At 49.6% G+C, this 23262-nt stretch overlaps 12 protein-coding genes across 12 annotated transcripts; 7 read left to right on the top strand and 5 right to left on the bottom strand.

Annotated features, from left to right (window-relative positions):
- Nucleotides 1-384: 384 nt before the first annotated feature.
- On the top strand, nucleotides 385-1675 carry N7484_004834 (agmatinase; the record flags this gene model as incomplete). Its single annotated transcript, XM_057115254.1, has 4 exons — nucleotides 385-466; nucleotides 534-619; nucleotides 665-1361; nucleotides 1413-1675. 4 exons carry the CDS (start codon nucleotides 385-387, stop codon nucleotides 1673-1675), a joined length of 1128 nt encoding a protein of 375 aa, XP_056975394.1.
- Nucleotides 1676-2102: 427 nt separating this feature from the next.
- N7484_004833 (allantoin) lies at nucleotides 2103-4086 on the bottom strand (the record flags this gene model as incomplete). Its single annotated transcript, XM_057115253.1, has 6 exons — nucleotides 2103-2521; nucleotides 2584-3414; nucleotides 3461-3677; nucleotides 3727-3794; nucleotides 3854-3883; nucleotides 3936-4086. The coding sequence occupies 6 exons, from the start codon at nucleotides 4084-4086 to the stop codon at nucleotides 2103-2105; spliced, it is 1716 nt and encodes a 571-aa protein (XP_056975393.1).
- Nucleotides 4087-4736: 650 nt separating this feature from the next.
- Nucleotides 4737-5838, top strand: N7484_004832 (uncharacterized protein; the record flags this gene model as incomplete). Its single annotated transcript, XM_057115252.1, has 4 exons — nucleotides 4737-4880; nucleotides 5039-5115; nucleotides 5167-5608; nucleotides 5665-5838. 4 exons carry the CDS (start codon nucleotides 4737-4739, stop codon nucleotides 5836-5838), a joined length of 837 nt encoding a protein of 278 aa, XP_056975392.1.
- A 1506-nt stretch (nucleotides 5839-7344) lies between these two features.
- Nucleotides 7345-8442, top strand: N7484_004831 (sugar phosphate isomerase/epimerase family protein; the record flags this gene model as incomplete). Its single annotated transcript, XM_057115251.1, has 1 exon — nucleotides 7345-8442. One exon carries the CDS (start codon nucleotides 7345-7347, stop codon nucleotides 8440-8442), a length of 1098 nt encoding a protein of 365 aa, XP_056975391.1.
- Nucleotides 8443-9061: 619 nt separating this feature from the next.
- On the bottom strand, nucleotides 9062-10561 carry N7484_004830 (flavin-containing monooxygenase; the record flags this gene model as incomplete). Its single annotated transcript, XM_057115250.1, has 1 exon — nucleotides 9062-10561. One exon carries the CDS (start codon nucleotides 10559-10561, stop codon nucleotides 9062-9064), a length of 1500 nt encoding a protein of 499 aa, XP_056975390.1.
- Nucleotides 10562-11170: 609 nt separating this feature from the next.
- Nucleotides 11171-12288, top strand: N7484_004829 (lipase/thioesterase family protein; the record flags this gene model as incomplete). The annotated part of the gene is made up of 2 exons (XM_057115249.1): nucleotides 11171-11516; nucleotides 11564-12288. The coding sequence occupies 2 exons, from the start codon at nucleotides 11171-11173 to the stop codon at nucleotides 12286-12288; spliced, it is 1071 nt and encodes a 356-aa protein (XP_056975389.1).
- A 351-nt stretch (nucleotides 12289-12639) lies between these two features.
- On the bottom strand, nucleotides 12640-13560 carry N7484_004828 (uncharacterized protein; the record flags this gene model as incomplete). The annotated part of the gene is made up of 1 exon (XM_057115248.1): nucleotides 12640-13560. The coding sequence occupies one exon, from the start codon at nucleotides 13558-13560 to the stop codon at nucleotides 12640-12642; it is 921 nt and encodes a 306-aa protein (XP_056975388.1).
- Nucleotides 13561-14805: 1245 nt separating this feature from the next.
- Nucleotides 14806-16268, top strand: N7484_004827 (putative pyridine nucleotide-disulfide oxidoreductase AMID-like; the record flags this gene model as incomplete). Its single annotated transcript, XM_057115247.1, has 5 exons — nucleotides 14806-15013; nucleotides 15067-15408; nucleotides 15459-15813; nucleotides 15868-16175; nucleotides 16225-16268. The coding sequence occupies 5 exons, from the start codon at nucleotides 14806-14808 to the stop codon at nucleotides 16266-16268; spliced, it is 1257 nt and encodes a 418-aa protein (XP_056975387.1).
- Nucleotides 16269-16383: 115 nt separating this feature from the next.
- N7484_004826 (F-box domain protein) lies at nucleotides 16384-16905 on the bottom strand (the record flags this gene model as incomplete). Its single annotated transcript, XM_057115246.1, has 1 exon — nucleotides 16384-16905. The coding sequence occupies one exon, from the start codon at nucleotides 16903-16905 to the stop codon at nucleotides 16384-16386; it is 522 nt and encodes a 173-aa protein (XP_056975386.1).
- Nucleotides 16906-17265: 360 nt separating this feature from the next.
- On the top strand, nucleotides 17266-18001 carry N7484_004825 (glutathione S-transferase family protein; the record flags this gene model as incomplete). Its single annotated transcript, XM_057115245.1, has 2 exons — nucleotides 17266-17319; nucleotides 17369-18001. 2 exons carry the CDS (start codon nucleotides 17266-17268, stop codon nucleotides 17999-18001), a joined length of 687 nt encoding a protein of 228 aa, XP_056975385.1.
- A 392-nt stretch (nucleotides 18002-18393) lies between these two features.
- Nucleotides 18394-20685, bottom strand: N7484_004824 (GMC family oxidoreductase; the record flags this gene model as incomplete). The annotated part of the gene is made up of 2 exons (XM_057115244.1): nucleotides 18394-20272; nucleotides 20324-20685. The coding sequence occupies 2 exons, from the start codon at nucleotides 20683-20685 to the stop codon at nucleotides 18394-18396; spliced, it is 2241 nt and encodes a 746-aa protein (XP_056975384.1).
- Nucleotides 20686-21786: 1101 nt separating this feature from the next.
- On the top strand, nucleotides 21787-23215 carry N7484_004823 (uncharacterized protein; the record flags this gene model as incomplete). Its single annotated transcript, XM_057115243.1, has 4 exons — nucleotides 21787-21904; nucleotides 21954-22076; nucleotides 22123-22191; nucleotides 22245-23215. The coding sequence occupies 4 exons, from the start codon at nucleotides 21787-21789 to the stop codon at nucleotides 23213-23215; spliced, it is 1281 nt and encodes a 426-aa protein (XP_056975383.1).
- Between the last annotated feature and the right edge of the window lie 47 nt (nucleotides 23216-23262).

The following is a 23262-nucleotide window of genomic DNA, read 5'->3' as shown; positions in this document are numbered from 1 at the left end:
CGTACTAGTCAGTTTTCATTAGCAGAATAAGACTATAGTTTAACCGTCATGAATAGTCCGAAGAAATTTTATCCGCTAACGTGCATGGTTTTTAGTGCACAGAAAATTCCTTTCCTACCAAATCATACCAATGGCCACTGACCCACATCAAGGCTTGAATTGCGTCGGACATACTTCCAGTGACTATTGCTCAAGATACCTCGCTGGTTCCTTCCTGTTTATTTAGGAAGAGTTCATTATTACATAACAATGCGGGGATCTCGTTATCAAAGGCAAGAGCCAGCGAACCCGATAACGGCCCCACACAGAGTCAAACTACTATATAGTCGCAGGTCAAGCAAATAATGTAATGATCCAACTCTTGAAGTTTCTTTCAATCTCAAAATGAAGATTCCTCAATCCCTACTACCCATTCTCCCAATTGTCTCCGCCCTCAACGTGGGCGACTATGGGCATCCTATCGAAGGTATACACTCAATCTATAGACCCTCCATTAGAATGAACCCACCATGAACTAACACCCCAGACTGCAGATCTCGACAAAGATCTCCCATTCTCACAACCCGTCACCTTCGCCCACCTTGAGTGGCAACGATGTTTAGCCGCAGATCACTCAAATGTCCGTACACCTTGCCACAAAATATATCTAAACTAACAACCCCAGCCCCTCGACATCGCAATCCTAGGCTTCCCCTATGACACATCCACCTCCTACCGCCCCGGCGCCCGCTTCGGACCCCGAGGAATCCGCGCCGGTTCCTCCCGCGAAAAGAAAGGCCGGAGTTACAACCCAGTATGGGGTATCGACCCCTTTGAGGAAGGGCTGTCCATAGTAGACGGTGGCGATGTCCCTGTTACCCCCTTCGACGCCGCACATGCCTTTAAGCAGATGGAACAGGGATACAGACAGGTTCTCTATCACCCCACAACAGACACAGAAGAAGATGGGTGGAAGCATCCCCGAATCATCAGTCTGGGCGGGGACCATTCGATTGTGCTACCTATTCTGCGGTCATTGAAGAGTGTTTACGGACCGGTTTCTGTTATTCATCTTGATTCGCATCTTGACACCTGGGATCCCTATGAGGGGTATACGGGTATTGCGTCTGAGCAGAGTGCTATTACGCATGGGACGTTCTTTTGGCATGCCAGTCGGGAGGGGTGTATCAATAAAGGTGCTAGTGTGCACGGGGGATTGAGGACTAAGTTATTTGGTGTTAGGGATTATGAGATTGATGATAGTTTGGGCTTTTATCGGATTGAGGCAAGGGATATTGATGAAATCGGGGTTGACGGGATTGTGAGGAGGACTTTGGCTATTGTGGGTGATGAGCCGGTTTATCTTTCGATTGATATTGATGGTATGTCGTTCAGTTGTGGATATTCTTTGGGCGTACTGACAGGATTACTAGTTTTGGATCCGAGTATTGCGCCTGCTACTGGGACACCGGAATCGGGTGGTTGGACGACTCGTGAGCTTAAGCGGTATATCAGTGGCTTGGAGGGCTTGAACCTTGTTGGTGCGGATGTTGTGGAGGTTAGTCCGCCTTATGACTCGGTTGCTGAGACGACTTCTGTTGCAGCTGCGGACTTGATTATCGATATTTTGGCGGCTATGGTGAAGAAAACGGCTCCCACTATTCGCAGATTCGAAGGGGGTAAGGATGAGCTATGATTGCATCGTAACAGCGAACCGGGTGCTCAAGTGGCGCAGTGGGGACAGTCAATGGTGCAAGTAGATGGTCAATCCCATGGTGGGATCTGTTCGAGAAGAAAGGGGCTTGTGGAAGGTGAGAGAGTATGTGGAGAAGAAGAAAGAAATGGAAAGATATCATGAATTTATACTTTTAGCTTTTGAGAGGTCATCATACTGTGACACATGATTATAGCAGTGGGGTTTAAATGATGGTGAGATCTGTTTGGGCAAGGAAAATACTATCAAATAGTCAAAATGAAAGGAATTTGTTCTTTTGTTTTACACCAGACATTACACTCATCCTTCCATTTATCATTACAGAGACCTTGCAATACCACTCTCTTCGCTGAACAAGACGAATGAAACTCAAATAGGGTTTACATATATTTCACTTCCTAAATCATAATCACAGCGATACTTGTTTTTCGCTCCCTTGCGACTTGTCCTCGACAACCTGTACCACCTCAAGGGCACCATCGGAGGGATTCGACCCCAAATACATCTTTGCTTGTTGCTCCCAAGCTAATCGCTGTTCTCGAATAATTTTCTGGTTCTCCGTCGGCCAGACCCAGCAGATGAGTGGGTAGAGAATCAAAGAGGTGAAAAAAGACAGAAGCCAACCTAGGTCAAACATGTCTGTGGCTGATTGGTTCAATCCGCTCGCACCAAGAGACACTGCGAAGCCAGGGAAAGGCAAGGCAATACCGACTAGGTAAGCAATGATAGCTTGAATATTGAAACCTCCAGTGTACCGGTAATGCGGGTTCGACTTTGTGGGATTGTAAAGATGCGAAACGAATATGTTGCCCCGAGATAGAATGAAATCTGCAAATGGTCTTGTTAGTATAGGTCGCAAGGGACTTGCATTTTGATAGGCCATAACTCACAATCGGCAATCATGATTGCCACAACACTCGCCATGAACAGGCCATATCCGGACAGAAACGTTGTGAAGGTTGCGGCGGATGCCATAATTTTCCAGGGCACAATGGCGTAAGCAAGAAACTCCACAATGAAAAATCCGCGACGCATATCGATGAAGCGGGGGACAAGAAGAGCGGAATCGGATCCGAACGGGATCATGTTACAGGCGATATTCGTTCCAAGAATGCCAATCATCCAGCAGAATGCCGCAAGGAAGATCGCGAATCTGGCGCCGGGGTGGTTGTTGCGCGTTTGAATCTCATCGAGCAGGTCCCAGGGGTTCCACAGCTCCAAGCCCCATTGTCTGTTGATACCGGCTGTCGCCAAGATACCGAATGTCGCCGAGAGGGTTACAGCGATTGGTTGGACAAAGAGCTGAGATGTGATAGCTGCGTTCTTGCTAGTACTCCAACGAGCAATGTCCGGTTGATTTGTGATCAGCGTAGCGGTATTTCCCATCCCGCTGTTGATCGCGTGCATGATGAACCAGCCAAGTGATCCACCCGTGGAAGTCGGTAGTGAGCCGCTGACATTACCGTGGCAAGCGATCATGCAGTAGATAAAGACGCCCACAATACCAGGAACCATGACGAAGCCTTTGAACCAGAAAAACTTCTTCAGTTGATAAGGTCGGAAGAAACAGAAGATGAAGTGGATGAGCCAGAAAAGAAAGAAGCATAGCATGCCCTTGGTTGTGATACCCATCGATTCAGGGATATGGTTTGGAATATTCTCAAAGTGACTGCCAAAGATAGCGCGCATCATGTTGGAAAGATAGGATGAGCCAGTGTATACTTGTGGAGGTTAGCGATGGTATGCGAAAATGTGGAGGGCACTGACGCTGAACACCAAACCAAATGATTGCCAGGGCAGCTCTGGCGGCCACAAAGTAGTAGCTACCATACATTCCGAAGACGGCCCGGGCCACGGCGGGATATCCAATGTGGTACATTGTTGCTGCACGCGAGTTGAAGGCCATCGCAATGGACGAAATGAGTTGGGAAACAAATATGACTATGATCGCCTGCCACCAGTTGAGACCGATGCCAACCATTGTCTGTTGCTTCGTTAGCTATAGTTCTTCCGCTCTTGGAGTTATCGCTTACCGATCCAAGGTTCCAATTTCCGAATGAAATTCCAGTATACAACAGTATGTATGTCCAAGTGTCCCATGCTGCGACATGTCAGAAGACCGTTTATGCATGCAGGTCCAAAGACCATGATTTGACTCACTTCTCTTCTCCGGTGGAGTGGGCTCCAAATCTGATAAAACATCAGTAAATGCCGACCTCAAGCACGAGCAATTGAAACAAACCTTGATTTAGGAATTTTGAGTCGGCGTCAACATACTTATTATCACCGACGACGAGAGTGTCTTCGACACGAATAGCATTTATGAACGCATCTTTACTTTGGAATGCCTCAGAGGATGGAAGGATCCTCGAAAGAAAACTACCGTTCGACATATTGAGACTACGACAGCATGCACAACCTTCACCTGGGCAGCCTTGACCTTGGCTCTACTAACAAGGGGTGAGATACTTTAAAGGGGGAACACGAAGGTGGAGAGGAATAAGAAACTGAACATGCGGCTTATCAGGGCTTTAATCCATGCGAGAATCCAGATAGACCCATGTCTAGACATTTAGGCCGACACATGGGCTAACCTCATCGGCCCCAATCCTCTGGTATCAGCTTGTCCTCCTGTTGGGTTGCATTGCCGCTGATTGTCCGTGCGCCACATCCTAGTCACTGGGATTCAAAGATAGCAACACAACGAACAGAGATAAGGGTGGACGAGATAAGAGCTGGATCGATGATATGCAAGATTACTGCCTGCTCCTTCAACCCGGCGCTGTCCCTTTCATCGGAGAAATAACCATAATTCTATCCAGCGGGCCTACTAGGCCGCTGTACACAAACCTTCCCCGCTTTCTCAAGCCAAAAATGCATATTTCTGGCGTCGCAGTGGAGTTTCTCCAATAAACTCAGTAGATAAGCCTTGTCTCCCCCCCTCTTTTGCCGCTGTAGCACGTGAGTCCCGGCAATAGTATCTCTATCGCCACCAAGCACGGCTTAACCGGTACATTGCATTACCCCTGCCTGTTGATGCACCATGACGGTTCATGTCCCTGAAGCTAGAACGGTGGCTCTATCCAACGAGGAGCGCGTCAATGGGAGATATTCCGATTGGTCGCTCCAGCAGGCTCTAGAGGCGATGCACCAGGATGGCCTGGTTATACTGAAAGGTGTCGTCGACGTAGGTCACATCAAAGCTCTGAACGAGCGGATGAGCGCCGATGCTGAAAAAAAAGAGAGATGATCCCAACCAAGTGTATAATCACTCAGTGAAATGTAAGCTTCCCAAATGGTCAATGATGCAACCATTGACAAAGAGTGAAAGCAAATTTTCTACAGAGACCACCCGTCACGGAACTCAGTCTCCTCTACGATGATGTTTACTACAACTCATTTGTACTCCAGTTAGCCAACGCGTAAGGGCCCATAGACTACACTCCACAGCAGCTACTGACTATCAGATCCAGGTATCTCGGACACAAGCCAATCTGGAACTGGCTAACAGCCAACACTGCCCTCGCCAACACAGGAGGAATGCGTCAGGGAGTCCACAAAGACAATGCATTCGTCCATCCACAATACCCCTATTATTTCATCGCAAACATACCTCTATGCACAACCAGCGTTGAAAACGGCGCGACGGAATTCTGGCTTGGTTCGCACGCTCACACGTCAAACAAAGATCAAATAATCGCCACAAAGCCAGAGCAGATTACCGCTCATTATCTGCTTGGGGAACCTTTGCCAGCTGTTACTGATGAAGCGATAAAAGCGCGTCGGCAGGTTCGACCCCCGATCCAGGCTACATGCGCCGCAGGAGATATCATGATCCGGGATCTGAGACTCTGGCATGCGGGTATGCCGAATGAGACTGATTCTCACCGTATCATGCTAGGCCTGGGATACCAGGTGAGTGAGGATATCGTGGTTTGTTCTTGTATTTTGGATGTGCTGACAATTGCTAGAATCCCGTCTTCCCCAATACCAGCATGATGTGTCACCTCCCAGCCTCGCAAAAGGAATTCTTCGAAAAGGCACCTTGGAACTTGGAGCTTCGCGCCAAGTTCTATAATGATGAGGAATTTGAAAAGACAAATTTAGATTCTGTTTTCAATTTGCGACCAGTGTATACGAAGTGATTGTGAATATGATAGTTCCTATTCGTTCATTGATGAGTCCATATGAGCTATCCCTCGCTTCATTTTCAAATCTTCTGTAAGCCCTACGCCACATGCATGCAGCAGCATCACCATGCATAGCATTGCCTCAACAGGAAAATGAATCAATCAATCAGACGGATTTAATTACATAAGGCAATTTCAGTTCACATGTCAATAAGCTTAAAGCTAGACCACAACCTACAGGCTACGGCATCATGGCGAAAAAGAACTTACATTGACTACAATTGGACATGCGGCCTGAAATAACAGGCATCAATAGTCCTCAACGCCAATATGTCTAGACTGCCGCTGCATGCAAAAAACCGGCGCTGCTGAGCGATTAAAACATTTTGGCTCACCGTGTCCAACACGAGCCGACGCTAACCTTCAAGTGGATAACGACAGCGCAGATCGATCGCAGATCGGGTAGTGTGGAGATAATGGAACCAATCGCGAGGAATTTCCCTCCAACGGCAAAGACACGATGATGTCGAACTGGAATGCAGGGGGTGCATATATTGGAACTAGCACTCAGTGAGCTGGCTAGCTGACGAAATGTACGTAGTACAAATGTGCGCTAGTGGTGTTAGCTGAGTGGGGATATTTTTGCATGTACTGTAGTGGCTAAGCTGGAATCTGTCAAAGCGCGTGTGATTCGCAAGGTGCTAATGCAGAATTTCGAGCTTTTGTACAAGTGGGTTGGTCCATCAATTTTGACGTAATTCCGCAGGGGGCGGTAGCTGCGTGTCTTGAAAAGATGAATGGGGTTCGGAGTAGAAGATTCCACAGTTCCGCAGCCACGGGTTCTCCGATGTCAAAGCTCCCGCTGAACCTATTTGTAGAGAATCTATTATAGGTCAATTGAACTCGTAGGCGGGGCATATCTTAAATTCTACATATTCGAACAGACCAAGACGGTCCGTGGGATTAAAGTAGCACAAACAAGGGTATTGGAATATCTTTGCCTGGTCAAGAACATCATTCTACCCCAGTGATACTGCAGTATTATTGCAGCGGATGCAGCGCAGCGGATGACGCTGCACCTTGACTTACCCTTGCGTGATCTTTGCTTTTGCTCATATTTCGACTTTATTTTTGCTTTTCTTTACAAATATGCATGCGAGCTGCATCAGATCACTCCACTACAAAAGCAACCTTGGAACTCACAGCCACGCAGCTCCCTTTCGGCCACTAATCAGTGCTAATCACCAACCAATGGATCCCAGAAGCTTGAAAAGCGGGTGATACAACGGCCCACAATGCAATTCTGGTCTGCGACAGGTATGGTCCACTTATTTGACGCATTTGCTCACCCCTGAGCCTTCCGATCGACACGGAAGCAGCTGAAGCGAAATCAGGCGAACATGGAATCGTATACGAATAGGCAGGCCGTACCATCCAGGGGAGAAAACAATATCTATTTAGTCCACATCGCACGTCCCAAACTCCAGACCCCGACCCATCTCACGTCAAAATCTTAGCGCAATGACTTCCCTTCCCACCCCACCCAAGTCCGACACCGAACTCCGCTGGAAACCAGCCATCGCAACAATCAGTCTAGGAGCCGCAAACCTCCATTCAATCACAAGCAAAATCGATGCTGCGGCCCAAAACGGCCAAGAAGGAATCGAACTCTTCCACGATGATCTAGCCCAACTAGCCAAAACTCTCCGCGGACAAACGCTATGCGAAGAGACAAAGACCCGCACCGATCGCGAATACGAGATCGACGCCGCGCATGTAATCCACGATCTCTGCGCTGAGAAAGGTCTCCGTATCCTCGCTCTCCAGCCATTCCGGCACTACGAGGGATTGATTGATCGTGCGGAACATGTCCAGCGACTAGATGAGTTGCAGCACTGGGTATCTCTTTGCAAGATTCTAGGCGATTCGCTATTCATCCTGATCCCATCTTCATTCCTGGATGAGAAACAGACAAGTGGTGATCGCGACCTTATCGTATCTGATCTAGCCAAAGCTGCTGACCTCGCTTTCCCCGTTCGGATCGCCTACGAGGCACTGGCCTGGGGAACGCATATCAGCACGTGGGAGGATTGCTGGGATGTGGTGGTGAAGGCGAATAGGCCAAATTTGGGTATCTGTTTGGATACGTTCAATATAGCTGCCCGCGTTTGGGCCGATCCGTTGAGTGTGGATGGACGCTTACCTGCGCATGCGGATATGGATCTACAAATTTCCATGGAGCGGCTTGTTAAGGAGGTTGATCCGAGTCGTGTTCTGATGGTTCAGCTTGCTGATGGAGAGAAGGTTGATCCGCATGAACCGTTCCTGAAGGCTCCGGGTTTGCATCCTTTGCTTGCTTGGTCGAGGAATGCGAGGTTGTTCCCGTGTGAGGAGGAGCGGGGTGGGTTCCTCCCCATTCGGCAGGTCACGGATGCTTGTTTGAATGGGTTGGGTTACTCAGGCTGGGTTAGTATGGAGGTTTTCTCGAGGACTCTGGCGGATGAGAGTCCGTTGGTTCCGAAGGAGCATGCTGAACGGGCTGGTAGGTCTTGGCAGCGGGTTTTGGGTATGCTGGAGGCGAAGGCTGAGGAGAAGGTTGAGAAGGTGAATGCTATTTAATATATGGTAGATGATTTGATTGATGAGGGGACGACTTGGACGACTGGCGTGTTTGTTCGGTTTAAAGAGTCCAGCTACGTAGAAAGTACATACGTGATTAGCCAAACTATAAATCCTCATGACACTGCTCAAGAGTACTTACTCGTCATTTATTCTTATTAGATGGAAGGGCCAGTAAGCTAAGTGTGGATATGTAGTGGGTCTAGCAGATATGTGCTCAGCAACTTATGCCTGGACTGGGAGGGTTTGCGTACTCAGTTACACCATAAGCTGCTCGAGGTCTCCACCAGCTAGGTACTTTGAAACAGTCAAAGATTGTACAAGCAAGAAGGCTCATAACCCCATCGAACAGAGTGAGGATTATGTCAGAACATTTTAATACTTTTCTCTACGCAGCAAAACCTTCAGCTTGTTTATTGGCTACGTCCAACTTCCTCGGATCAGTTTACAAAGACATATCAAAACACTTGGAAATCTGGCAGTATTCACATTCCATTCCGTATTCACACATAAATCGCTATACTCAAAAATTCCTCAAAATAAACACACCAAGTCTAACCGATTATAAGAACACCAAAAGAATCGTTACAGCCCATCATGAAATAAACGCATCGAACTCTCACTCCATCTTAGCACGAAGATGCAAGTTCTTCCCTTGCACATATTCCATACTATCGTCCAAGTCACCCTTAGTCGCAAACTTAATGTCCTTCATATAATGATCACGCGGACGCCACGGACCCCGATCAGCCGCCAAAGGCAGCACCCGGTTCGCGACCGTGACGTAAGTAGAATTCAAGTTCAACAGCGGACGCTGCTGGATCGTCTCAGCGTCCTGCGCCTTCAAACGAGGTGTAGCAGCGATAAGCTTACGAGTCTCCAACGACTTAATCAGGCGAGTCACGAATCGCGCCGTCGCATCCGCACCCAATGTCCAAGAGGCATTAGTGTATCCGATAATGAACGAGGCGTTAGGAAGATCCTGAAGCATTACCCCGTTCCACATAAACTTGGAGCCAGGGTCGATTTTCTCGCCATCGACGGTTATGGTGGCACCACCGGCAATTTGCAGCTTCAGACCCGTTGCAGTGACGATGATGTCTGCATCCACCGTTTCGTCTGAGTTGAGGGTCAAACCCTTCTTCGTGACTGTCTTGATGGTGTCTGTACGGACATCAGCCTTGCCGTTGCGGAGACTAGTATAGAAGTCGCCATCTGGCGAAACGCAGAGTCGCTGGTCCCAGGGATTATAGCGTGGCTGAAAGTGTGGGTCGTGGGGGATGTGGCTGGGTAGTTGCTTGCTGGCTAGGCGGGTCAGGACCCAGCGTGAGAGCTTCGGGAAACCTTGGCAGAAGAGGAAGAAGAATCTCGACTTTATGATCCATATGAGGCGCTGGAGTTTATTATATGCGCTTGTCGGCAGGATCCAACTGAGCAACCAGTTTCCACTGCGGTTCGGGAGAGAGATGATGTAGGTTGGGCTGCGCTGAACCATGGTCACCCGCTCCGCCTTCTGAGCCATGATGGGTAGGAGGGTGATGGCGGTCGCACCACTGCCGATGATCGCGACTTTCTTGTCTGTGTAATCCAAATCCTCGGGCCAAAACTGAGGGTGAATAATCTGGCCCTGGAAGTTGTCCAGTCCGGGGATGTTGGCCTGCAATGGCTCGTGGTAGTTGTAGTAGCCGGAACCAAAGATGATGAACCGAGCATTGATGGTCTTGGCGGTCCCGTCATTGTCGATGGTCAGGGACCAGTAGTTGTCCTCGCTAGACCAATTTGCCGCCGACAAACGGTGGCGGTATTGAATATTCTTGTCGATACCAAATTTCTTGGCGGTGTCGGCGACGTAGCTTTTAATCAAGTGGCCTTCGGCGATGGGGTTGGATTGGGTCCAGGGGTTGAAGGAAAAGCCAAAGGTGAACAAATCAGAATCCGATCGAATACCAGGGTACCTGAACAAGTCCCAAGTTCCGCCCAGGTCGTCTCGAGCCTCGAGAACGGTATAGCTGTAGCCCGGGAGCTCATCCTGCAGGCGGTAGGCGGCATTGATGCCGGAGATGCCCGCGCCGATGATAACCACGTCGAAACGCGTTTCTGACTGTGCGTGACCGTTCATCGTGATTGTGTTGAAAGATGCAACGATCAGACGTGGGCAATTGCCTGTTTTAAAAGAAGGCTCACATGCCTCGGTTTTTTCCCTGTGACGATCCTGTGGATCTACCGACTTTCACGCAGACTCGGTGGAGTCCGTGCGCCTCCTTTTTTTGGGGAACTTGAGTCTTTCTGCACAGCACTTGCGGGGAATGCGTGAGCAGTTAGTTCCTTCTTATCAACCGAGGTCGGATCTAGTGTACTCTACAGTTTATCTATACATCAATGCGTTGTGTGCGATCGGTGTCACCGATCTACTGAAGCTAACCTCGACAACCCCCCAAACAGAAGAAATCCGCATACTATTGAAAACATATGGGACTCAAGCTGCAGCCACACGTTACGGTCCTACCATAGTTATTTCCAAACTTCGGAACCGCCATGCGCCATCCACCTCGGCCCCAACAGAAAATTGGGCGAAATTCGCAAGGTGTGGATCAAACCGATCATTACCTAAATAGGATAGCATTGCGAAATGATCGTCCACACGTTCCTCCGAGGTCCAACGTGCTATCATTAACCCCGAACTTATCAAGCGCGACCTGCGCTAGTTTCCACATGGCATAATTCCACCATGTCGCTGACCCAGGTTAAATTGACCCTTCGCGAGAAGTTGGACATCCTGCCAGCTGTCGCCAGCATCATCATCGCAGCCTTCTATGCTCTCCTGACAGGTCTATGGCGCACGGAGCGCCAGGCCAAATCCCTCCTCCTCCATTTTGGCTATGCCATTATGCGCAAGTCCACGCAGCGCTTGTCGCCAGTGCAGATGCAGTATGTGCTGCCAGGCTCCACCAAAATTTACAATCGCTTCGTGAAGGCCTTCGGGTATAAGGCGGAGTCGGTGGAGTTGAGCCATGGGGCCACGGGCCACTGGGTCGGGGACCCCAATGCGACAAATGTGGTGATATGGTGCCATGGTGAGTACGAACATTTTAGTTTCGGAAGCACTGCTCACATAAATTAGGTGGGGGATTTGGATTACCCTCCAATCGTGGCTACATCAATTTCTACGCGCAGCTCGTCCGCCATCTCGAAGCGGCCGGTAAGAGTGTCGCAGTCTTCTCACTCACATACACTCTCGCCCCAAATGCCACCTACCCGACACAGCTGAAACAAGCCGTATCCTGTGTCCGGTACATCCTCGCCCAACCAGACCGTGACCCAGCCACGGTCTTCCTAGGCGGCGACTCCGCCGGCGGGAACTTGGTCTGCGGTGTGCTGTCGCATATCGCACACCCCCACCCCCAAATCGAGCCTTTGCCAATCAATGGCAAGTTCGGCGGCGCCGTCATGATCGCACCATGGACGTTACTCGATACCGAGTTTCCCGATCAGGAAATCTATACGGGTGGTGATATAATTACGCCTGCTGTTGCCGCGCCTTGGGCTACCGCGTTTTTGGGTAGTGCGCCACGCGATAACTATACAGATGCATTCCATGCTCCTACGGAGTGGTTCTCGACTTTTCCGGTTCAGACTGTGCTTATCACGGGTGGTGGTAATGAGATTATGTTGCCCGTTATTTTGGAGTTTTCCAAGAAGTTGAAGGATGGGCTTGGGGATGTTGAGATGTTTGTTGGGCATCGGGAGTGCCATGTTGCTCCAATTTATAACTCTATGTTACACGATAACACGGAGACGGAGCAGGGAAAGAAGATTAAGTCGTGGCTAGTGGAACTGGCTCATTAGATCTAGATCTTTGTGCTACTTTCGGCTATTGTTCGGATCGATGCTGGATTCCCGATGCTAACTTTTGTCAAAGCCGAGATGAAGAAGCATCCCCGTGAATACTACCTATGTATCTTACTAATGAATTTAATGCATCTACATTACGTTGAGAAGCTTTCGGGTTGAATGTCCTGTGACAGAACTCCCTTTCGCATACATATTCTATTTCTCACCATCCTTCTACCCCCAACTCAATATTGTTCTAACAAATTTCAAGTATCATACATGGACAGATTCAAAATTTGGGAAGGTCCTGTCATTGGTAAACAAAGGCCAAGAGATGGATATCATCCAAATTTATCTTGTATGTCATTAACTAGCTCTCCTTCCCTCTCTCAAGTACTCGGTCCCTATCATTTCCACAACCATATCATAAGCCTTACACGTCATATCCCAGTCTCTCGTCCCAGGAACCGCCTTTTTATCCCATCCATGATTACACCGATCCATCCTCTCCGCAACAACATTTCGCTCAGGATCCTCTCTAAGCTTCTCCGCAAGCCTCTCGGCTTCTTCAGCCATACTATCATGCCCAGCTGTAATCATCAAAACATTCTTCGGAAACCTTGCCGGGTCCGCCAGACCAGGCGAAATCCTCGGATCCTTCATATCAACACCATCCGGAATCCAACACCCAAAGAAAACCCTCATAATAAACGGCGGCATAGGCTTTCCACCCGGCTGCGGTGCGACCAATGTCCCAGGATCACGATAAGACTCCACACCAGGATAAAATGCAATCACAGAATGGAAATTTTCGGGCGAGAATTTTGATGACACGATTGAAAGCGCAAGATTGCCCCCGGAACTAAATCCAGACACTGATATCCGGGATGGATCGAACATGTCTGGGTTGGATAGGACCCATTTTATGACATCTTCTGCGTCGTGCAGTTGAGCTGGGAATGGGTTTTCTGGTGCCAGTCTGTATGATACGTCTAGCACGGTCCAGCCTGTTCGTTGGCTTATCTCGCGGCAAAAGCGGGAGTCGCTTCCGTGTAGTGGGAGCGTGTAGCCGCAGCCGAAGAGATTTATAAGCACGGGACTGGGCGTGGATTTCTTGCTCTCGCTTTTTGGGCCACAATATGCGTGGGCTGTTATGCTTCGTCCGCCGTCCCGGGATGGGATGTGTTGGATGTAGTCGTAAGATGGGTTGATGTTTGCTCGAAGTTTTACTAAGCCTCGTAGGACGAATACTACGAGGCGGAGGTAAATGGAGCGGAGGAAAGACATTTTGTTTGTATAATGCGCATCGCTGTCGAAGCTGTTGGAGATGCAGTCTTGGGTTTTTATCTTGTCTCAGCGTTGGTCCGTGCGGTCAGACATGGCGGTGCAGTAGCCTAATCCGGTCCCCGCCATCAGGCCTACTAACAATTCCAAGGAACATTGGGACGCCTTGGAACGAACAGATGGACCTCATGTTGCAGATTGGAGGGTTAAAGCGTGGAGATCGGCAAGTAGGAGATTTGAGGCTAATTGTGTTGAAAAAGCCCCACGCGACTCGTGGCGGTACGCGGCTGATTGATTAGATCCAGGAACAGATAAGAACAACCCCTGCCACCACCGACCGTTCCAGACACCACTCTTCTTCTACAATTGTCTGGGTCTTGTCCGTGGTCCACCTACGGAAATGTCGGCAAACAGATCACTCCGTGAATAAATCATCGATGATTGGATTTCCCCAAGACTCGACTGCGCTGACGCAATCCTGAATTGGATTAGATAGCTTGAATAGCGTTCCTGAAGGCTGCATCCGATTGGTATCCGTAGACTGTTCATTGCGGTGTACATGGACGAGTACTGAAACGGAAACCTTGGAACTGTGTATCTTCGGCAGCACTTTCTTTGTCGGGCCCACATAGAACGGGACCTTCTAGAATTTCCGACGGAAGAACACCACCCGTAACATGACGTGGAGACAGGCAAGTTTACGTACATGGCTGTGGGTGTGGCGCGTGCTAAGGGGCTAAGTGTTCGCCAAAAGCTGATAGCTATCTCGCTAGTACGTGTCTGAGCCCTTCGATCACCGATGACACGCGACATGGCCTTTGTTGGACGGATCACACCGCGAAAGCAAGGAGCCACAACATTACTGTACATGCAGGGACGCTAGAGAAAACACTGCTAAACCCACCCGGGATGTATCGGTACAGTGGGGCAGCGCTGCCAACCCTTGGCCCTTGGCTCATTGACTATACAATACGAAATAAAACGGGAAAACGAAGAAAATTGGGTGTGCACTCCCCACTTTCATGTATCGGAACCGGGCCCGGATCGGATCTGATAATTTTCACACCGATGTCGCATCTTATCAGATGGACTCATTTCAGTTCCAGTCCGACTCCGAAATGACACAGTATATTATTAGCTACGGTGATCTCCCTTCTTCGCGTTTCTCTTTCTTTTTCTCTCCATACTCTTGGTTTCCTCCATACTTTCTTTCCTATCTTCGTTAAATACCACGAGCTACAAGCTACAATGCCTTCTAATGATGGTGTGCGAGCCGTCGCTCGGTCCTTCCGGGTCCTTATCATTGGCGGCTCTTATGGTGGTCTCGCTGCCGCTTTGAATCTGAGTGATTTGGCGCGGGGTCGAGTGTGTCGCTTCGATTCTAACCCCGATGCTAAACCACCCTCGTATAAGATTCCTCTCCAGATCACCGTCGTGGACGAGCGGGATGGCTACTGTAAGCGTTGATTTAGTAGGTCAAATGTTCATGACGCGCTAATGACTGGTTAGTCCATTTGATTGGCTCGCCCAAGTCTCTTGTGTGTGAGAAATTCGCTGCGGAGTCGTGGACGCGCTTCAAGGATATTCCTGCACTTAAGTCGCCGGATTTCAGCTTTATTCAGGGAACTGTCAGCAAAGTCGATAGCGCGTCAAAGATCGCTCATATCCTTGATGCGGAGACAAAGGAAAATCGGACGGAAAAGTATGATTATTTGATTGCCGCGTCAGGTCTGCGAAGAATCTTCCCTGTTGCGCCGCGGTCTTTGCGACGGGAGGAGTTCTTAGAGGAGGCAAGGAAACATGTGAAGAATGTGCAAAATGCCAGTCAAGGGATTGTGGTCGTTGGTGGAGGTTTGTATCGGATTTGGACACATTCAAAGAAAGTCACTGATCCAGGATAGGTGCGGTCGGAATCGAAATGGCAGCCGAGTTAAAGGTTCTCTATCCAGAGCAAAAGATCACCCTTGTTCATTCTCGAAACCGGTTGCTTTCATCTGAGGAGTTGCCCGATGATTTTGCTGAGCGCGCACTCGCGATCCTTCGCGAGGAGAACGTAGAGGTGATCCTAGGAAAACGTGTTATCGACACGACAGCCGTCGACTCGGGCAAGGAGCGCGCGTGGCGCTTGATATTGGCAGATGGCCAGCAGCTTATGACTGGACTTGTGTTGAATGCCATCTCACAACCAGTGGCTACATCGACATATCTGGAACCAGAGGCACTGAATGAGGAAGGCTTAATCAAGATCCACCCGTCGTACGTGCTCATATCCATTGTGGACAAGTCCGAAATCATCTGACAAGCTTCTAGTCTTCAATTCTCCGGAAACATCCCCAATGCAGAGCATCATCTCGCGGTCGGCGATCTTGCGGCGTGGTCTGGTATCAAGCGCTGTGGTGGCGCAATGCATATGGGCCAGTATGCAGCTAACAACATTCACCAACACATGCTGGCCGAGTGCACAGGCGACAAACCCACTTATATGAACTTGACGCCCTTCCCGAATGTTATCGGTCTGGCTCTCGGCAAGAAGTGCGCGACCTACAGCCCGGCTGAAGGTACCAAAGATGGAGAGGACCTAATGGATGTCATGTTCGGAAAGGACATGGCCAACAGCAGTAAGCATAACCCTTCCGATCTGAAGTGTGGCAGTGGCTAACAAATCAGTCTGTTGGAATTATATGCGTCTTAACGACCCTCCCCAAGCATGATGCGTATGTATGACCACTTTTTGCGTATATATCCAAATTCCAAGTCAAGGCAGGAAGCCTCAGACCCTGTAACAGCGACTTTATTCAGAGCCTTGTTTATTGTAGGTAGTACAATTCATTCGTGCCGCACATGTGTCTTATCCAAGGAGGGTAAATTGTACAATTCCCGCGGACAGTGCTCCCGCCAACACGATGCGCATTCCAACGTACTTCGTCCATACCGATCGTAAGCACCCAGACGAAAGTGCCGACAAGAAAGACAAATGACAAAGACTCGTCCTTGAATGGCTATCTGCGCACCGGGGCCATACCGAGCCATACCCTCCCGCGGCTTCAGCCCGCACTCGATACAGAACCGCTTGTCACTGTCGGCGCCGTATCGGCTTCGTCGACGTCGTAGCATTCTATCGGCAAACTCACGCGCCGGGCGCAGACGTAAGCAGTAGCGACAGGCGTAGATGTCTTTGTGGCGAGCCCATTCTGTTGTTTCGGCCTGTAGGAGCTGGGTATGGGAAGCGCGGGGAATCTGGTCGAAGAGGTATGCACAGGTTAATCGGAGCTTGAGGACATCATAGACAGGGAGAGTTTCGGTGATTAGTATTAGGAGCTCGGGTGGGAGGTTGAGGAGGTGCCGCATGGAGTGTGGAAGCTTGAGCTGGGTGCGGGGTGCGGAGGGGAAATGCATTTGACCACTGGTCTACTCCGTACACTGTCCATGGATTCCGTGGAAATGCAAAATCAATGTTTGGCGATACACAGTGATCCATTCTATACTGAGGATCTTTGAATCAGTCCATGTCTCAGATTTCGCAAGTATGAATCCTGAATCCACTCAATCCAGGATTCCTTCTTGAAATAAGGTGGAGCTTTTCGTTGCCCCGTGAGTCAACTGACTCTTTTGGCCCCAAACCCCGTAATATAAAGCTCAGACTGAATCCAAAATCCCAATTCCAATTATCATTCAAATTAAGTTCACCCGAAAATAAATTAAACCACAATGGCTCCATTCGGCACAATCTGGTCCTACATGCCCAGCGCCCGGGTCAGCAAGGTAAGAAGTCCATCCAGGTATACTTAAGTCTTAACACTGACCTGGAAAGATCCAAGCAGTAGCTAACCTAAACGGCCTGGAATTAGATATTCCTCCAAACTTCGTCCTCTACAAAGACAACCTCACGGAAGAATACCTCTCCAAATTCCCTCTAGGAAAGGTGCCGGGCTTCGAAGGCGCAGACGGAGCCCGTCTAGTCGAATCCGACGCCATCGCACAATATGTAGCCGAAAGCGGACCTCTATCCGAGCAACTCCTCGGCTCTACACCCTTAGAGCGCGCGTCAATCCGCTCATGGATCAGTTTTTCGGATCATGCATTCCTTCGCCCCCTTCGCGAACTAGCCATGTGGCGATTTGGGCAATGGGAGTATGATGAGGAGAAAGAGACGACGCAGCTCGCCTTGTTAGAGCGGGGCCTTGCGTATATGGAAGGTCAGTTAGAGGGAAAGACTTGGTTGGGTATGAATGAGAAGTTGAGTCTGGGAGATATTACGGTTGCGGCACCTTTGCATATGGCATTTTCTTTGATTATCGATAAGGAGATGCGGGATAAGTATCCGTCAATCGTGGCTTGGTATGAGCGTGTTATGGCTGTTGAAGAAGTTGCGAGGGCTATGGGAGAGGTTAAGTTCATTGAGAAGAGGCAGGTTAATCAGGGGAAGACTGATGCCGATGCTTAGGACGGGGTAGTATGAGAAGTATTCGACGAGACAAATTGTATAGATGTAGTCTAGATTAGAAGAAAGTGATTTATTTGAAGATATATGCGATGGTCAATTGGAGTGATATAGACCAGCAAAGCGAAGTTAATACACTTTCAAATAATCAAAAATACACTAAGCAGATACACGCGTTAGCGCGTGAGCTAGGATCCAAAAATAAATGGTTAACGAATCTTGGAAGCTTGCAGAATGGGTGAGTATGTATAAACTTTGTGACTCTTCTGGAATTCGAACATTGTATGAAAAAGAAGAAAATCGTATGTACTTGACTCGAAAGAATGAATTAGGACGCTGGATATCATTGAAAGACATGATGATTTGCAAATGCTTGGTGAAATATACAAAGCTGACTAGAGACGTGCCATCCGATTATTCTCGGGTTGGTTCATCACCTTGGCAAGATTCTGACTAGCCCAGTCGGCGATAGCCATATTGGTGACCATTGGGTTCACACCACTGGCACTGGGGAACACGGAGGCATCCACAACATACAGGCCATCAGTTCCCCAAACCTGGCAGTCTGGGTCCACGACGCTAGTCTTGGGAGACTTGCCCATCCGGCAGGTGCCCATCTGATGAGCACTGGCGAACAGTGCCTTCTCTGCATCCAGGGGTGATTTGCGGCGCAGATCCGCGATCCAATTCTGCAAAGCAACGTTGTTGATTCCCTCGGGAGAATCTGGATCAGAAGAATCTGGCCGCACAAAGCCGTCGATATCACGGTAGGTGGTGATGAACTCCTTAGCTCCTGAGATATAAGCAATCTTGGCTGCGGCAACCAAGCCCTCTACAATATGGCGTCGATCGAAGCTGGAGACCTGGTAGTCGATTCGGACACGTCCATCGTTCGGGTCTGGGTATACACGTCCACCATCTCGGTCTTTGGTCAGGGTGATAAAACTTGTGCTTCGCCGCATTTTAGCCACGGAAAGCTTATAATCCAGTCCTTCTTTCCAGGGGAATACGGGGATGAATACGGATGGGACCATAGAGGCAGATTCAATTTTGACGCCATGGCCGTGTCCATCTAGATCTTCGAATTCGTTGACCACCGTGGTCAATGCTGACCCCACCCAAGGGTGGGTATCCTCATCAAAGAAAGCGGCGGCGCCCATCACCGGGTGCAAATGAAGGTTCCGGCCAATTTGAGAGTTCTTAAGACCACTTCGAAGTAGCAGAAGAGGACTTTGCAATGTGCCAGATGAAACGACAACCTTCTTAGCCTTGATAATGACCTTTCTCTGGGTTGCGCCGCTACCACTGAGGCCGAGATACTGATCGCGCGATTTCCAGGTTCCTTCCACGCCGATGGCCACCTTTCCACTCTTCTTATTATCGAATAAGACTTTGTCTGCGCGGAATCCCTCGATAAAGGTAGCACCTGCCCTTGCGGCATCCGCCAGGAATGTCTCAGTGGGTCCCTTCTTGAGAGCAGATGCACAGCCCATGGTACAGGTTCCGCAGTAGTGCTCTGAATTGCCGGTGTTCTGAGGGACCGTCTTGGCAGCATAGCCCAGCTTGCGCGCGCCCTCCAAGATCACATTGTTCTGACGATTATGCTTCACATGCTCGGTATTGACACCCATCCGGTCGCAGACACGATCAAGGCTCCTCTGGAAATCCCAAGAAGTGAATAGTGGTAGACCACCATCTGCCCATTCCTGACGAACATAACCTTGAGTTTGCAGGGCGGCAGACCAATTAACGGTGCCACCGCCACCCCATGTCGAACCCGCCAGAACAACCATCGCGCCATCGTCACTGACAACAGCGCCTGAGGCCTCAAACATATTCACATAGGCTTCATTTTGCGACATTGGGAAAGCCTTACTTGGGTAAGAATAGGATTTTTCCACCACAAGGACTCGGAGCCCAGCCTCGGCGAGGTTCTTCGCAGTGACTGCCCCACCACAGCCGCTGCCTACAATGACGACATCCGTTTCAATCGTCTCGGGACCTTCGCCAGGCGGGATCTGAAGGAAGTCGTAAGCAAATCCATCGGCAGGTTTGCCATGGGTAGGGATACGCGGAAAGCCGAGAACTTTCTCTACGGTTGGACTGGCCAACACCCATGACTTTTTCACGATTGCAGTCAATGCCCGGTGAACACCACGTAAAGGTGACAACCGTGAAGTATCCCAGCCCCGGAAGACTTTCTCCCGGAAAGCAACAGGCTGCTGATGGAGGGGAGTCGTGGAGCCAGTCATAATCAGCGATCCAGCTCGAGTACTACAGAATTTGTCAGTGGCTGCTCTCGTTGGACGATATCAAGGTCCTTACTTGAGCGCATTCAAAATGAAACCAAGTCCATTCCGGCCTTCATCGTGGATGTAGTGACCGACAGTACGCTCCACAATGGCACGGAATACGGGGTTCGTAGAAAGATCTTCTTCCAAGTACTGAACCGCGAGTTGCTTCGCATCTGGCCCTGGGATCAGGGATGTGAGCTTGTCGAGTGCCGCATCATATTCAGCATTCGAGACGACCTTGTCATTCGGAGACTGGGGCGCCGTCCGAATGGATGGTACCATCGCGTCACAAATAGCAAAGAGGGTCTTCCATTGCAGCTCGGACCAAAACGAAGTATCTGGAGCTTGAGGAATAGGCACCTCCTGCGGTACGTAGGTGGTGTAGTCGGTCATTGACTGGTCAGACATGGTTAAAGATAAGGCGCCACTGCCTCTCGATGATGGTATCAAGGAATCCCAGCGGCAGTCATCGAATAAAATGAGAGTGAAATAAGTTATGGAGAAAGCACGGATACACAACCACCTGAAATCGTTTCCCCACAGTGGTATCTGAGAGTGCTGGAGACAGTAAAGATCGGAGCAGCGTGTTCATTTCATGGGGCACGCTAGAAGAGGGGCCGAGGCCGCGGAGCATGGTTCGATGAGTACTTTTTGTACTTGTAGTGGGTCTTGAGGTGTTCTGCCAGTCACAGTGGCCGGATTTAGTAGATCTTCAGGTGCGGTGCGGGGGCGGAATGCCCATTGTAGCCGAGTTTCCACCCCATGTGACCGAGATCCAGGATTTAAATCTCACTAAAAGGGGTAAGAACTCTCCGGCCGAACAATTGGGCTGCCAATTTGACTGCACTGTGGTCCGGACACGAAGTTGCAAAGTTGTTGGGACGGTTTGCCTAGGGTCAGTGCATTTTCACACGCAACACAGAAATCATCCGATCGGAGTCTCGGTGAACATGCAGGACATGGTCAATGGACGAAGACGGCACCATGCTACCTATCATATCGCATGGTATTAGGGTTTTCCTGCAGTCGAACCAAAGGGGATATAATACTTGGTTGAGTAATACAATGTGCATATGCATATGTAGCATGGGGGAGCACGAGCACGAGTCTGCGAACTGGATGGGTATACCGAAGTTCGTTCTGACAAAGATCTGAAAGAACACTATTTAACAGGTATATGATCTTCGGCCCTAACTTGATTAGATATATAGTACCTTGGGAAACACAGTAGTGCAGCTTTGATATACTGAAAGGTAGGCACAGTAGTATCGTGGACCATGAGCACGACTTCAGTAGTGACGATTGACCCAGCTAAATAAGGCCAGAATCCACTTGAATCATGTTAAGTCTATGTTAAAGCTTGCCATGAGCTCTAAATAAATGGAAAATTTGTCAAGCAATATGCACGATCTGCCGTTCTCTTAATGATGTGACGTGTGTTATACCCGGAAGAGCTCCGATCGGCAGAGCTCCCCCAGGTTACACCTTTCAACCATGGCGGACGCGTCGGACTCCACGTCCAAGCAGTGCACCCTCCCCAGGGAGAAGGTCTTCTCCATTCAGATTGGCTCAGATCTATTCCGTCTCTCAGGAGCTTCAATCGCCTCAGATGGTCAATCACCTATTTCTTGATGCACGGCCGCAAAGCTGACCCCTCACAGCTCCCTCCTACTTCTCGCGATTCTTCGAGGAGCAGATGCGCAACCCTGATTCACCCAATATTCGCACCTTGTATATCGATCGCGACCCAGAGACCTTTAAAGAGATTGCAAGACATCTGCAAGGTAGTCACAAAGGCCCGGCTTGTGGGAACGAGGCTGATGAGAACAGGATACTATGTTCGGCCCAGAGATGGCGCACAGTTCGTCAAATTGTTCGCAGACTCGCAATTTTATTGCTGTGAGATTGCATCTATTACCGGTCAGAGAAAGCATATGCTGACGGGACCGCAGTACCCCGATTGATGTCTCAACTTTTCGAATCCGAGATCTTCATCCAGATCGGTGACCGCCATTTCCAAATTCCGCGCGATATCTTCTCGAGTCCCGGCGACTCCCCTAATTTCTTCACACTGGGCTTTGGAGCCTTCTTCGCATCTCCATCAGAAGTGTTCCCCGGTCTGGACCGTGTCGGACTCCTCCGTCCACCAGCTATCACACCCCCAAGCGTCCCCAATCGATCCGCAGAGATTTTCGCAGAGCTCTTACACCTGCTCCGTGGATACCCGTTACACATTCGAAACGCTGACCACCGCGCCGAGCTTCTGCGTGATTGCAAATATTTCCATCTGCGGGGCCTGGAACAAAAGTTAATACCGCACGACATCAGCGTGAATCCCTTTAACCAGCGTTCGGAGATCGCCTTACGACTCGAGGATGTTCGGCCATCAGGCATCCAGGTTGCCACAAATTCTATAACCTCGTTAGCCATGGGCGGGTTAGTTATGTACGCGCGACCTTTTGTGGATGATAAGCCTTTTGACCTCATGCTGGAAATCGGCGGAGAGTCGACAATAATTAGTCGTGCGGGTCAACGTGCCGATTTCATTGGTCAAACAAAGTCTCGGATGGCGAGTCTTGTCCAAGTTATTGGGAAAAAGATGAATGTACCTGAGACCCATGTTGCGGGGCTTCCGTTGAATATAAGATGGGGACGGGAGACCGATCTTACCATTGATGGGGAACGAGATCCTCAGCGTATTGCGAATTTGCTGTCTAGTGGTGAAAGTGATGAGGAACCTCCGGCTAAGCGTCAGCGTTCTGAGGGGTCGGAAGAGGGTCCTTGGGTTGTTCGGAAGGGCCAGTGGAGGCTGTTGGTGCAGCAAGCTGATCCTAGTGGCCCTTGTGAGGTTGTCCTGATTGCTGCGAAGTTGGATGTATACACTCATCCACGCATTCGTAATCGAGCTAGGGATTTCTTATAGGGGTAAATCAGCTACCAAATCAAGACCATGATGCCAGATATGAATTA

This window comes from Penicillium longicatenatum, assembly GCF_028827895.1.
Source record: "Penicillium longicatenatum strain IBT 33135 chromosome Unknown contig_2_segment0_segment0, whole genome shotgun sequence".
Lineage (NCBI taxonomy): Eukaryota > Fungi > Ascomycota > Eurotiomycetes > Eurotiales > Aspergillaceae > Penicillium > Penicillium longicatenatum.
Note: the sequence above shows the minus strand (reverse complement) of the source record. Positions and strands in the feature narration are given on the sequence as shown.